This window comes from Muntiacus reevesi, chromosome 20 (assembly GCF_963930625.1).
Source record: "Muntiacus reevesi chromosome 20, mMunRee1.1, whole genome shotgun sequence".
Classification (NCBI taxonomy): domain Eukaryota; kingdom Metazoa; phylum Chordata; class Mammalia; order Artiodactyla; family Cervidae; genus Muntiacus; species Muntiacus reevesi.
In genome coordinates, this window is record NC_089268.1 from 28,487,301 (window position 1) to 28,502,400 (window position 15,100).

General features: G+C 47.2%; 1 protein-coding gene, 1 long non-coding RNA gene, 3 other non-coding genes and 1 pseudogene across 5 annotated transcripts; all 6 read right to left on the reverse strand.

Moving 5' to 3' along the window:
* Positions 1–4,261: 4,261 nt before the first annotated feature.
* On the reverse strand, positions 4,262–6,815 carry LOC136151728 (uncharacterized). Its single transcript, XR_010660081.1, has 5 exons — positions 6,678–6,815; positions 6,457–6,495; positions 6,192–6,231; positions 5,520–5,723; positions 4,262–5,145 (listed from the first exon to the last, which is right to left on the reverse strand). It is a non-coding gene; the product is annotated as an uncharacterized lncRNA (long non-coding RNA).
* Positions 5,408–5,489, reverse strand: LOC136152030 (small nucleolar RNA ZL8). Its single transcript, XR_010660186.1, has one exon. It is a non-coding gene; the product is annotated as a small nucleolar RNA ZL8 (small nucleolar RNA).
* Positions 5,825–5,891, reverse strand: LOC136152020 (small nucleolar RNA SNORD52). Its single transcript, XR_010660177.1, has one exon. It is a non-coding gene; the product is annotated as a small nucleolar RNA SNORD52 (small nucleolar RNA).
* On the reverse strand, positions 6,340–6,402 carry LOC136152021 (small nucleolar RNA SNORD48). The gene has a single exon (XR_010660178.1). It is a non-coding gene; the product is annotated as a small nucleolar RNA SNORD48 (small nucleolar RNA).
* A 1,930-nt stretch (positions 6,816–8,745) lies between the features above and the next one.
* Positions 8,746–9,683, reverse strand: LOC136151191 (mitochondrial import inner membrane translocase subunit Tim17-B pseudogene; annotated as a pseudogene).
* Positions 9,684–11,920: 2,237 nt separating this feature from the next.
* Positions 11,921–14,380, reverse strand: LOC136151323 (heat shock 70 kDa protein 1B-like). The gene has a single exon (XM_065912341.1). It carries the CDS (start codon positions 14,165–14,167, stop codon positions 12,242–12,244), a length of 1,926 nt encoding a protein of 641 aa, XP_065768413.1. The 5' UTR covers positions 14,168–14,380; the 3' UTR covers positions 11,921–12,241.
* Between the last annotated feature and the right edge of the window lie 720 nt (positions 14,381–15,100).

Genomic DNA, 15,100 nt, shown 5'->3' on the forward strand with positions numbered 1-15,100 from the left:
AACACTTGAGTTTCTTTTTTCTCCGCCCCCCCTTATAATTAGTAAAATCAAGGATTCATGTACTGTTGGGAGCCATTATGGGAGGTCCCACCCGTGACGAGGTCATGAAGAAAATACCGGGCAGGCAAGGCCATCCGGGACCCCATCCATGACGAGGTCACAAGGAAAATACCTGACAGGCAAGGCCGTCTAGGATAAGGGACCCTCCAGGTTGGCCTCAGCCTCTACCCTACCCTATATCCTCCCCCCTTTTCTGCTGTTGTTCTTATTTGCCCTGCTGCAGATTCTTGTGTTGCCTGCCGAGAGCTCTCCTGCTCCTCTTTCACTGAATAAAGACCAACTTAAAAGCTAATTAAGAAATCTCCTGGACACTGGTACCCTATGAAGGGGCCAGGGATGAAGGAAGTGCTTCAATTCAAACCCTTTTGCTGGCATTCTGGCTTGTTTGATAAATGTGTGCTCTCATTGTACAAAATGCTCATGATTGTTCTAAACATCCTAAGTACAGTACGCTAGCAAAAGAAACTATTAAGCATAGGCCCCTTCGCGAGGTGAGAAAAGCTCCACAAATATTATAGCCACAAATGTGCCTCATAGAAAATAGTTTAGATAGAGATTAGCTGGTAACTTCTTTCAGGTAATTAACTTTTAGACTAAGAGCCTGTTTTGTGCCATATCTGCTGTTTTTGCAATCCTTTGCATTTCTGTTCTGTAAAAATGTAATCCTATCTAGTTCCCATGGAGATGACACCTAATAGAAAGAAAATAGATTAACCACAAATAAGACAGGGTCGGCTACTGAAGTTGCTTAAAGTTGCACCAGGTGCAAGCCATAAATTGTCAACAGGCCTGAAAGCCAAAAGATATTATATAGAGAGATTAACCATTAAAAAAAGGCCCTAATAGGCACAGAGCCCTTTGAGGGGTGAAGAAGCCCTATTAGAGAACACAAAAAATATTGTTTTAAAAGTGGTTATTAGATCAACATTTGATTGATGTTAATGTGCTGAGGTTGTGCAGTGGAAACTATTGTTAATACAGTTGGAGATCTAGTAAAATAAGAGTTTAGCCCTAGTGTAAAAACAATAAGATAATTGTTAATTTTAACCAGGAGTGCTAAACAGGGGCTGCCTCACCAGAGCCGCAGAGTTTTTGTGTGTTAAACTTTTTAGATAAATTTAGCTGAGAATTTCTGCAAAAAGACTGACTTTTATGTTAACAGGATTGTATTTCTATTATGTTACAACTTGCTGTACCATGAGACTGCCACTTTTCTGTTTTCTGCAAACCTCAAGGACAGAAGATAATATACAAAAAATCTATGGGAAAAGACTCTCATAAACAAAAAATATACAGAGCACACCTGGTTTCGTGTAGGACAAGCTGATATAATGTTAAACTAAGTCTGTATGCTTAGCTGCCCCTTAGAAATGTACCGACTTAGGGTATAAAGGCGATGGTGAAAAATAAAGCAACTGCTAGACTCTGCCGCACCTTCCTGGTCTGGTCTCTTTCTTTCTCTCTCTCTCCCTAGCAGACTTGGCCCTATCAAGGCCGGTCCTACGTGTCTCTCTCTCGCCGACGCCGTTCATACTGAGGGTTCCCCTGGATCCTGCTGGGGCTGGACCCCGGCAATGTACATTAATCTGTGTGACTGTGTTTAGGGTGTGTTACCAGAAGTGGAAACACTGTGTTGAAAAGAATATACCTCATTTTTAGTAGGTACACAGCACAAGTGAGGGAGCACACAGAGAAAAAAAGTTTATTTAAGATTGAAGTAAAGCAGAAAGCAGGGTTTCCCTGGTGACTCAAACTGGAATCTGCCCATAAGGGGAGAGATTCAATGTCTGGGTTGGGAAGATCCCCTGGAGAAGGGAGTGGCTACTCACTCCAGTATTCTTGCCTGGAGAATTCCATGGAGAGAGGAACCTGGTGGGCTAGTCTATGGAGTCGAAAAGTCAGACATGACTCAGCAACATTTTCACTTTCAAGGTAGAAAGACAGATGGGTATCCTCTCTGAGGAGTGCAGTAAAAATTAAGTACACATATAGGACAGTTCTGGGTCTTTGTTTGCACTTGTCCAATTATCTTTTTTCACACCTGACCGTATCTAAGACCCTCCCCAAGATGTGTGCAGCTTTTTGCCAAGGTGGAGTCCACTGAAGAGGCCTGTGGAGGGATATCCGAGCTTATCATGGGGCGGCATCCCCTCCTTTTCTGACCCGCAAGGAAACTTCCTGAGAACGTGCGGACAGGAAAGTTTTCCTTGACCTCAGGGGTGGTCATCTTAAGTCTTTATTTTAGCAGAACTCAGCTCAGCTTCTGCCACTAGCTTTGTTCTCAAGAGTGTCTGGGTGAGAACAAAGCTTCAGTGTTACTCCACTCGACGAACACCAGCTGTCCAGCCCAGGTGCCAATCTATCTCCTACCACAATACCTGTCTGTGACCTTAAGCAAATTACTTAATATCCCTGAGCATTCCTCTCTTTGCCTGCTATCCAGGGTAGATAAGTATATAGTTTGCAAGGTTTTAAGAACTCAGTGAAGTGAAACACAGTCTAGCACAGACAGAAGCACTAAACACATGATAGCTGCTATCAGACCACCTGACCTGCCTCTTGAGAAACATGTACGCAGGTCAGGAATCAACAGTTCAGACTGGACATGGGACAACAGACTGGTTCCAAATAGGAAAAGGAGTACTTCAAGGCTGTATATTGTCACCTTGCTTATTTAAGTTATATGCAAGTTTCATATAAGCGTTTCATGAGAAACGCTGGGCTGGAGGAAGCACAAGCTGGAATCAAGATTGCCAGAAGAAATATCAATAACCTCAGATATGCAGATGACACCACCCTTATGGCAGAAAGTGAAGAACTAAAGGGCCTCTTGATGAAAGTGAAAGAGGAGAGTGAAAAAGTTGGCTTAAAGCTCAACATTCAGAAAAGTAAGATCATGGCATCTGGTCCTATCACTTCATGGTAAATAGGTGGGGAAACAGTGGCTGACTGTATTTTTTGGGGCTCCAAAATCATTGCAGATGGTGATTGCAGCCATGAAATTGAAAGACGCTTACTCCTTGGAAGGGAAGTTATGACCAACCTAGACAACATATTAAAAAGCAGAGACACACACACACAAAAAAATAAAAAATAAAAAGCAGAGACATTACTTTGCCAACAAAGGTCTTTCTAGTCAGGGCTATGGTTTTTCCAGTGGTCATGTATGGATGTGAGAGTTGGACTATAAAGAAAGCTGAGCGCTGAAGAATTGATGCTTTTGAATTGTGGTGTTGTACAAGACTCCTGAGAGTCCCTTGGACTGCAAGGAGATCCAACCAGTCCATCCTACAGATCAGTCCTGGGTGTTCACTGGAAGGACTTATGTTGAAGCTGAAACTCCAATACTTTGGCCACCTGATGCAAAGAGCTGACTCATTTGAAAAGACCCTGATGCTGGGAAAGATTGAGGGTAGGAGGAAAACAGGATGACAGAGGGTGAGATGGTTGGATGGCATCACCAACTCAATGGACATGGGTTTGGGTAGACTCTGGTAGTTGGTGATGGACAGGGAGGCCTGGCGTGCTGCAGGTCACGACTGAGCGACTGGACTGAACTGAACTGAACTTGACTAAGGAAAATAGAAGTCAGAAAAAAATCCTTGCTGAGTGGGACCAAGCTATAAATGTTCTGTAGAAAAATGCAAAAGATGTGCAATTTTTAAAACATGAATTATTAGATACAGAAACTGGTACACTCCAGTTAGAATAGTGATGATAGATATAGACAAACATGCAGTCTGAAGGAGACTGTCATTTGGAGTATAAGCCGGGACGAGGGTCCCCCGGTGGTTCAGTGGCTGAGACTCAACTCTTAATGCTGGGGACACAGGTTCAATCCCTGTGGTCAGGGAACTAGATCCCACATGCCACAACTAAAGACCCTGGATGCTTCAACTAAGACCTGGCACAGCCAGTAAAGTAAACTAACATTAAAAAATAAAGTGGGACAATTTTATGGAACATACACTATTACTTTTAAAAGCCCACATCCTTTGACTCTGAAACTTCAAATGGGTACAAACAGGGAATCAGACTGGTTTATAGCTTGAAAGAAACTCAAATGCCCCCTACCAAACAAATTTATAATACACTGTACATGCTACTGGGGAATCACCTTTATGACAGTGACAAAAAGAAGCAAAGGGTACTTTTTCTCCAATTTTTTAAACTGTGGTGAAATACACATAAAATTACCATGTTTACCATTAAAAAAATTTTATTGGGGTATAGTTGATTTACACTGTTAGTTTCAGGTACACAGTAAACTGAATCAGTTATACATACAAACACTGTGGGATCCTCTTCTCTTATAGGCTATTACAGAGGACTGAATTTCCTGTGCTATACAGGTCTTTATTAGTTATCTATTTTATACTTAGTGGTGTGTATGTATCAATTCCAATCTTCCAATTTATCCCTCTCCAAATCTTTACCACTTGTATGCATACAGTTCAGTGGTAATAACAATGTTCATAACATTGAGCAATTATCACCACCATCCATCCCCATGAACTCTTTCACCTTGTAAAACTGAAACAATACCCAGTATTTCTTCACTTCCTCATTCCCAGACCCTGAAACCACCAGGAGTATTATTCTTCTAAAAATATATCCAGACAACCTATGTTTTTACCAATTCATCAAAAAGAAAACTGGATGACTGTGTTAATAGTATAATTAAAACCTCAAATATTAAAAATGTTATGGTACTCCATCTAGAAATCCTCAACATTGGTGTCAATATGTGACAAACCTAATTTTAGTTTTTTGTAATGTACCTGGAAAGAGGTACAGCTAGATGTCAACTGTGATGCTCATTCACTTTCACATCCCTAAATCTCTCTGTATCCTCTTGCTTTTACTCAGACCCACCTATTTTTATTTGCTTTAAAACATTTTATTGCAATCTTTCTAATAAAGATCACCTAATTGATTTTGGTCCCCAAATTTCTAGGCAGCCCACCCCCTCTCCACCGGAGTTTGACAGCTGCTCACACAGGTTCACGAAGGAAACATGTGAAGTTTCAAGGATCTGACCAACACCAGGTAGGGGACATCCTCTGCATCAGCAAAATCCTAAAACTTCATAAAAGAAATACATATTAAAAACATGCAAAAAAAATGCAAGTAGCTGGCATTAGAGCATCAATCTGTTCTAGATACAAGGGACAGACTGGTATAAACTATCAGAGAGAACAGTGATTAGCCAAAAAGGACTTGTGGCAGTAATCACCTTCTAGTATATAGATACCCAATTATTTATTACACCATATATCTGAAACTAATATAACTATATACCAATTTTACTTTTTAAAGAAAACTGCCACACAAGAAGGAAAGAAGCAAGAGTGGATCAGGTGATTTCAAAGATCCTCAGAGAACCATTCAGAGACTCTAGTCCAACCAGTTCATCATCACCACTCTGCAGCTGGCAGAAAAGCCAGGAAGAGACTTACCACAGTACCCAGGTAAAAGGCATCTTGCTCTCCACTTCTTGTCACAGCTTGTTGCTGAAGTGGCAGGAACCATCACCTGGAGATCCCAGTCACCCCAAAAGTGCTTCTCCAAGAGAATTCCAAACTTTAGGCCTTCAGTCACCAGGCTAGCCTGGAATCTCTGTGAAGGGGTACTGCCCTGGCTGGGTTTCCAAAGCTCTCAGGCTAGAAAAAAGATGAAAGCAGGATAACCAATGAGAAAAACAAACAGTCACAGCCTTCCCACCAGCTCTTCTCAAATATCCAAGTATCCAGTTCCCCCAAATGAGTCAGAAATTAATCTTGACATCAAGACCAGTATCAGAGACTCTAGTCTGAGAAATCATCATTCCCAATTTAGGGAGATCTGGATCAAGGAAAGCATTAGAATTTAGAACATTCAGAGATGATAGCCCCAACATAAGGATTTATCAAATTACGCGTTCAGCGATGGAAAGTTCAGGAGAGAAAAGCAGAAAACAAATTTAAACTGCAGAAATATCTCCATCAAGAAAGCACCTTAGCAGAGTAACTTATACTAGGAAAAGGGGTGGGGGAAGCAGGTTTAGCAAGGCTGAGAAAAAAAAGTTCTTAAGAGTTAAAAAAAGATAACCTGTGAAGAGACAGATAGCAGCACACACAGCTAATACGTACCCTTCTTTTAAGAATAACACACCGGTGGACGTTTTAACTTCTGACGGAGAAATGAGACACAGGAATACGAGATCAGTAACAGTTCTTGAACAGTAACTTCTCCCCGCAACCAAATACCAAAGATCCCAGCACCGGTGGCGGTGGAGGTGGTCAGCGCGCTGCGGTGATGGCGTCAGAGAGACACTCAGAATCACCTGGAGTCATCATCACCCCCATCCTCCCCCAGCGAAACCGCCAGTCACTCCAGCTCGCACAATCCACTCACCCTCGTGGTGCCTCGGACCCTCCTTCGAGAATCAGGAGCCTGGAAAGAAAGAAGTTAGTCAGGAGAGGCCAGGGCGACTCCAGACGAGTCCCCCGTGCTCTGGGCTGGATCAGTTCCAAGCAGTGGCGTCACGGAGATATCAGAAACTCTAGTCTGTATTAATAATTCATCCCGCTCAGCCCGAGACTGCGGTTCCCCTACTCAACGTGTTCCCGAGGTACCTGCATGCCGGTAGCTGTGCAAAGACAGCGCAGGCTGCAGCCTCCCCCTAGTCTGGGGACGGTTCCGCAGCAGGCGACAGGCCAACCGCGTAAGGACCATCTTTAGTCCGCGCGCGTTCGCCGCACAAAGAGAACTTCACGGGCGGGGCCAGGGCTATTTATTTACGGCGGCGCGGCTTCGGGACCTGACGGGCATGGCTGTCTTCTGAGATGCCTGTCTCAACCCGCAGAATGTTCCTCATCAGTCGTCCACATAAGACGAAAGCAATGTGAAAGAGAGGCCACGAGCGAATATTTCACATTCTTCTGGGCAAATATTCGGAGACGTTTTGTGAATTTTTAAATACAAAGAACAGGTGACCTGACTGGCCAGGCCGGAGAAAGTCCCCAGCGCTGCCCGGTGGGCGCACACTTCCTGGATGGACTCCCAGGAGGTCCAGTCCCAGCTTGTGTAACCTGAAGCCTTGTCTTCAGTTGTCACGTGTCCCAGCAAGGCATTGGTGTCACTCCAAGGGACTGTCACCCCGCTGTCTCTAGGCAGCGAAATATGAATTCGCAACCCCCCCTTCCAGCCGACAGACCTGTCAGGCACATTATTTCTGGTCTTTTTTTTATAAACAGCTTTCAGTTCAGTTCAGTCGCTCAGTCGTGTCCGACTCTTTGCGACACCATGAACCGCAGCACGCCAGGCCTCCCTGTCCATCACCAACTCCCGGAGTCCACCCAAACCCATGTCTATCGAGTCGATGATGCCATCCAACCATCTCATCCTCTGTCGTCCCCTTCTCCTGCCCTCAGTCTTTCCCAGCATCAGGGTCTTTTCCAATGAGTTAGCTCTTCGCATCAGGTGGCCAAAGTATCGGAGTTTCAGCTTCAACATCAGTCCTTCCAATGAACACCCAGGACTGATCTCTTTTAGGATGGACTGGTTGGATTAAGGTATAATTTTATCTACGGCGGGGGTGGGGGGTGCTGGGGGGGGTGGGGGGGGTGGGCGGGGAAGCACAACCTGAAAGTTGTGAATTCTGTTTTATTCTGCAGGCAAAACTGAGGACCTTGAAATATGTACACCATCATGTGTGAAATAGACAGCTAGTGGGAAGTTGCCCTGTAACCCAGGGAGCTCAACCTGGTGCTCCCTGAGGACCTGGAGGGGTGGGATGAGAGTATGGGGGTGGGAGAGAGGTTCAAGAAGGAAAGGATATATGTATACTTACGGCAAACACAACATTGTAAAGCAATTATCTTCCAATTAAATGTTAAAAAAACAAACAAACAAAAAAAAACAACACTGAAGACTTTAGCCCAGGTTGCAGCCTCTCAGCTCCAAAGAAGAAATGGAGGAGCCAGGCTATATATATATATAGGGTTTTTGCAACAAAGGCCGTGTAGTCAGAACTTTAAAAAATTAACTTAATTAAAGAAAATCAGACATCTCAAGTCAATGAATTTACTCTTTTTCTGTGTATGGGAAGATGCAAACGTCTGGGCTTGTAAAAGTAATTCCTCAGCCATCTGGGGCTGGTATCCTGTATTTCCCCAACCTTATTCTGCAAGGGGTGCACCGTTGTAGTGGGTGGCTGCATCCACAATTTTTTCCTCTTGCACAACTGAAACTCTGTACTTGTGAACAGTTACTCCCCATTTCCCTCTTCTTCAAGTTTTTTTTGTTTTTTCTTCATCCCACAAACCAATCGTTAGAGAACTCTCCTTGCGACTCGAAATCCTTCAGTCCTTCTGTCCCAGGAGAGGGCTCTGTCCCTTGTCCTAGGAAGTGGCTCCACCTATGGGTAGCTCAAGGCATTTCAAAATGGGCTTAAAATACTCTTCAGAGTGCCATGCAAAGGGACTGGGGTGAGCGTGTGTTACATACGAGTTAGGGCTGGGGTGCCCTGAGAGAGAAGGGACCAATCCATCAGGGCAGCTGGGGTGCTCCACCCCCAACCTGGTATAAGGGAACCAGTTAAGGGCCTTCTCTGGAGGGTCCCATGGGCCAACTGGGAGCCAGCTCTTGCTTCAAGGTAGATCATCCCAGAGGGAAAGGAGGACTACCCACGGAGGCACTTCCTTAGTGATACTGCTGATAGCTGGGGTAGCCAGGGGCCGCGGTGCCCTTCTTTGGGGGCAGTTGGTTGGGGTTCTCCAATAAGGAGAGTGCACTGTGGAACTGCTGGACAGTGTAGTGAGTGTGGAGGATGCCAACACGCTGGATGAGGGCCAACAGAATGCCCACCCCCACCCCCCACCCCGAATCATTGCCGAGCCCACCATCACCAATGGGTTGCTGTGGGCACCTAGCACAGACCTGTCAGTGCTTCACTGGTAATAGAGTTCCAAAATATTCCTTGCCCTGCAGCCACACCAGACCCGTGGATGGTGGCAAACAGTCGCCCCACTCCCGCCCACACACCGCGAAGCTACCTCCAGTTTGAGGGGCTTTGCTCTTTAACAGCGTTGACAATGCCTTTCAATCGGTGCCGAATTCCTACAGGATCATTGTGGAAGCCCTTTATGGCCTGGAAGACTTCATTGCCGGTAAAACCCATAATGAAGGTTCCACCGCAATCATCCACAGTTCTCCATGGGCGAGGCTCCTGAGCAAGGGTACTCCTCCATGGCTCATGTCTTTTTAAGTTCTGTGTACTTTGGCCAAGCCTCACTGCTTGCAAGATTTTACTTCCACCAGGGATCGAACCCAGGCCCCGGCAGTGAAAGCACTGAGTCCTAACCGCTGGAGGGCCAGGAAATGCCCTGATGTTGCTTTCTAATGAACTATTTCCCTAGTGAGGACTCATGAAATTAATTGACCCAGCTTCAGGAATTCTCTTTTTTGGCCCATTAAGCTGTTGGTGGCAATTTCCCTAAAGTTTAGCATTACTATTGCTGCCAGTGAATCAACATTTTAAGGCTTTTCCAGCTTTGATTCACAGCAGAATATCCCTTGCCACCAGCTGCTTCTCCTGGAAACACTGACACCTTCCTCTCCTCCCTCTCTCTTGTCCCCATACCTCTAAAAAATAATCAGGAATAGCCTCTGGTACAGTGGTTTTTCTCAACGTTGGCTGAAACGTCGTGGTGGCTTTAATGCTATACAATGAATTGGCCTACTTCACAAGACTCTGACTCTTATAGGGGTGGCCGGGGTGGGGGGTGCATATCAGTATTTCTTTAGCCTCCCAAATAATCTCCATATATCACTACCTTTGCAAACCTTAACTCCAATGATTTGAAATTAAAAGATTTGAGGGACTTCCCTGGTGGTCCAGTGGTTAAGACTCCATGCTTCCACTGCATGGGGTGAGGGTTTAATCCCTGGTCAGGGAACTATGATCCTACATGTCCCTCTGAGCAGCCAAAAATAAATAAGATGGGGGTTTACTTTTAAAGATTTATTCTATTACCTGGCAGGTTAAGTTTTTAAAAACTTAAGCAAGCCTCCAATTTCTGCTGCTGCAGCAGTTAAACTGCACATACTATAAAGTAAGTTATGGTCAGAGCATACAATATCATATTACAGTTCACCTATCTTGTTAGTAAGACCAGCCTTTGAGAATTGGTCCAGGAACCAGAAGTATATATTTTTATTTTACCTTTACAATCTTTTCCTTAACAAGGCATCCCATACTTTGTCATTCCTAAAATGTTTTGGTTTCCCAGAGGGGAATGATTTATTGAAAAATACACAACATGAAACTTTAAGTTGTGTGATTCTGGAGTTGGTATTCATAGGCTCAGTTTTTTGGAAGGAAAGAGGTTGGGATTCTACTCAGGCTAAAGAAAGTGTTGCTTTGCAAATGGCTCAGTGGTAAAGAACCCACCTGCCAGCAGGAGATGCAGGTTGGATCTCTGGGTTGGAAAAGATCCCCTGGAGAAGGAAATGGCAACCCACTCCAGTATTCTTGCCTGGAAAATCCAACGGACAGAGGAGCCTGTTGAGCTACAGTCCACAGGGCTGCAAGAGAGTCTGGATGTGACTAATACAACAAAGTGTTAAGGACTTTTAACTGCTCCAGTAAGAAGCAGCCCCTAGAGAAGGGCTTGTGTGGGAGGAACGCCCGTTTCCCCAGCGCTATGCCGCACAGCTTTTATTCCTTTTTCATAATTAAATGTACTATTAAGTACAAAAAGGCTACTGTCAGTGAAAAAGTGTTAGTCACTCAGTCCTGTCAGACTCTTTGTGACTCCACGGACTGTCACCCGCCAGGCTTCTCAGTCCAGTGAATTCTCCAGGCAAGAATACTAAAATGGGTTGTCATTCCCTTCTCCAGGGGATCTTTCAGACCCAGGGGTGGAACCCAGGTCTCCTGCATGAAGGCAGACTCTTTTACCTGAAACTGGAGTAAAAACACCACTTGAAGTTAGACAGGAACCATACACCACCAACCCCAGTGTTCAAGCAGAGTGGAAAAACACCCTGGCCCTGAAATCACTTCTTTCTCCCTAGTTTTGCCCTGGATAGCTTAAGTGACCATCTCCACATGCTAACCTCTGAAAAAAGCTTCAGAATACCTACGGTAGAGAATGGTATGATGAGAATTACTGGGGTGACTCAAAGATCCAGGTACAGTGCCTGGCCCATCCCTCTTTATTGCCTTGCCCCCAAACTCACTTCCCTAAAACCCTCACTTGGAAAACTCCAGCTTCAGAGACCACAGCTGAAGCCAATGCTAGCCCACAGCACATTTCTGTCTTGATGATCTAGAACTTTGGAAGTGAGGGAATTCAGACAAATGCTTTATTTTAAAAGGAGACTACCAAAACTAAGAGGCTAAGTAATTGACACTAGATCATCCAGGTGGGATTTATAAAACTGATTAAACTGCACCTCATTTTTACTCTTTTGTCCACCCCTAAATTTATTCATACCTTAAACAAGACTGGAAGACTCACAGGTTAAATATGAATAGCTCTGCACAGAATGTGTACAAGAGAGGGAGGAACCATAAACCTCTCTCAACACTGCCTTTAAACCCACACTAATTTCTCCTCCCCAAAACCCTTTGCAAATCCCATCCCTACTTTTCCCTAAAACAAACCCCATGAAAATTAAAAGGGGCACCTAGAATTTGTTTTTTGTAATAGACATAACTTACCACCTACAAAAAAGTCACAACAAAGTATAGCTATAGCCATGGCTCCTAACATATATATAAGACTCCAGAAGTACTGCCCTTTCATGGTCTGTGGAATTCAAACATTCAGAGAAGCCATTATCCCTCCCCAAATAAAAATAAACATCCGCATTCATCATTTCCTTTTTATTCCTTAAGTATACAAATTTAATTCCATGACTTTCTGTGTGTTTACAAAGCAAAAAACAGGACACAGGGTGGCAGTGTTGACTCACTTTAAACAAAAAAAAAGGAAAGCCATCCTTAAACTACCAATTTACATGAAACGCAAATTCTGGTGAACACACTCATTATAACATACATAAATAACAAAAACAAGCTAGTTGAAAGGTTACAACCTAATCATAGAACAAACTGACACAGCACAGGGCTAAAATATTGGGAAAGATCAAAGTCCATGGGTCTACTAGAGACAGACAAAAAGTAAGGCCCCTAATCCACCTCCTCAATGGTGGGGCCAGACCCAGAACCCCCTTTAGGGGCCTGAGCCCCAAAGCCGCCAGCCCCGGGGCCGCCCGCCCCCTGGTACAGTCTGCTGATGATGGGGTTACACACCTGCTCCAACTCCTTCCTCTTGTGCTCAAACTCATCCTTCTCCGCTAAGGTGTTGGCATCCAACCAGGAGATCACCTCCTGGCACTTGTCCAGCACCTTCTTCTTGTCCGCCTCGCTGATCTTGCCCTTCAGCCCCTCATCCTCCACGGCGCTCTTCATGTTGAAGGCGTACGACTCCAGCGCGTTCTTGGCAGACACCCTCTCGCGCTGGACCTCGTCCTCCGCCTTGTACTTCTCCGCCTCCTGCACCATGCGCTCGATCTCCTCCTTGCTCAGCCGGCCCTTGTCGTTGGTGATGGTGATCTTGTTGGCCTTGCCCGTGCTCTTGTCCGTGGCCGTGACGTTCAGGATGCCATTGGCGTCGATGTCGAAGGTCACCTCGATCTGGGGCACCCCCCGGGGGGCCGGCGGGATGCCGCTCAGCTCGAAGCGCCCCAGCAGGTTGTTGTCCCGAGTCATGGCTCTCTCGCCCTCGTACACCTGGATCAGCACGCCCGGCTGGTTGTCTGAGTAGGTGGTGAAGATCTGCGTCTGCTTCGTGGGGATGGTGGAGTTGCGCTTGATCAGGGCGGTCATCACGCCTCCGGCCGTCTCCAGCCCCAGCGACAGGGGAGCCACGTCCAGCAGCAGCAGGTCCTGCACGTTCTCCGACTTGTCCCCCATCAGGATGGCCGCCTGCACCGCCGCCCCGTAGGCCACCGCCTCGTCGGGGTTGATGCTCTTGTTGAGGTCGCGCCCGTTGAAGAAGTCCTGCAGCAGCTTCTGCACCTTGGGGATGCGGGTGGAGCCCCCCACCAGGACCAGGTCGTGGATCTGCGCCTTGTCCAGCTTGGCGTCGCGCAGAGCCTTCTCCACGGGCTCCAGGGTGCTCCGGAACAGGTCGGAGCACAGCTCCTCGAACCGCGCCCTGGTGATGGACGTGTAGAAGTCGATGCCCTCGAACAGGGAGTCGATCTCCAGGCTGGCCTGGGTGCTGGACGACAAGGTCCTCTTGGCCCGCTCGCACGCCGTGCGCAGCCGCCTCACGGCCCGCTTGTTCTGGCTGATGTCCTTCTTGTGCTTCCTCTTGAACTCCTCCACGAAGTGGTTCACCAGCCTGTTGTCGAAGTCCTCCCCGCCCAGGTGCGTGTCCCCGGCCGTGGCCTTCACCTCGAAGATGCCGTCGTCGATCGTCAGGATGGACACGTCGAACGTACCCCCGCCGAGGTCAAAGATGAGCACGTTGCGCTCCCCCTTGCCCGTCCTGTCCAGGCCGTAGGCGATGGCGGCGGCCGTGGGCTCGTTGATGATCCTCAGCACGTTCAGCCCCGCGATCACCCCCGCGTCCTTGGTGGCCTGCCGCTGCGAGTCGTTGAAGTAGGCCGGCACGGTGATCACCGCGTTGGTCACCGGGTGGCCCAGGTACGCCTCGGCGATCTCCTTCATCTTGGTCAGCACCATCGACGAGATCTCCTCCGGGTAGAACGCCTTGGTCTCCCCCTTGTAGCTCACCTGCACCTTAGGCTTGTCTCCGTCGTTGATCACGCGGAAAGGCCAGTGCTTCATGTCCGACTGCACCACCGGGTCGCCGAACTTGCGGCCGATCAGCCGCTTCGCGTCGAACACGGTGTTCTGCGGGTTCAGCGCCACCTGGTTCTTGGCCGCATCGCCGATGAGCCGCTCGGTGTCGGTGAAGGCCACGTAGCTGGGGGTGGTGCGGTTGCCCTGGTCGTTGGCGATGATCTCCACCTTGCCGTGCTGGAACACCCCCACGCAGGAGTAGGTGGTGCCCAGGTCGATGCCGATGGCCGTGCTTTTCGCCATGCCGGTGCCCTGCCTCTTCGGCTCCGAGATGAGCTTCAAACCTGAAAACGGCCGACAGGATCCGCGACGAGAAGCTCGGGCTTTTCGGAACCCGAAAACTGAACGCGCCGAGCGGCTCGAGGAGGTCCTAGGAGATAGCGGGTCTGCGGAAGCTGTTCTCACGGACTAAGCCGCAAGTTTTATCAGCTCTCTCCAGGCTGCTGCTTTTTCTCAGGCGGTTCTGTGTTTATAATTCTTCATCAAGCCCCGCCTTTTTCCTCCTCAGCCAATGACCGAGCTCAGTGGGGCTGCCAGGTCGGGAATATTCCAGGGGTTTCGCCTCAAGTCCTGCCCCCTGGCTTTCTGGGACCAATCAGCGCCCTGGATGCCACTCCTCCCAGAACTCTCCAGACTCTTCTAGGATTCGCTGAAACAGGAATCCTAAGGGGAGGGGGAGAGGGGCTGAAAGGTCCACCCACTCAGTCTCTGGTTTCCTGGTGACTAGCCAGCCAAGTAGTTTGGAGTCGACTGGAGGGATCAGCCCTGGGCTTGTAATTAATTGTAGGGCGATGAGAGGCTCTTGTGGCTCAAATTAGTTTGGTGGTTTAAAGTAGAATTAAAGGCTACACGACTCCCGGGACAGCCAAAATACAGAAAGTTCCCGAGTTTCTCGAAGAGGGTTGGCTATCTATGGACCAAGGAAAGTGATTGGAGGCTAACGCTGATGGAAGCAGCCACGTTTGGGCTGGCTCGCCGAGTGGCCGGGCTGGCCGAGAAATGCCTTGGTCATCCGCGGCGCTTTTCCCGTCTTATTTTTAAAATGGGAAGAAAAAGGAGAGAGATACGGCTGTTTAAGTTTTGACTCCTCTTTAGCCCTATTCAGATGGGTGGGGAAATTTTAATTTTCAGAAGAAAAGCAATTAGGTATATGGTTTTTAGATTGTAGAAGGTTCC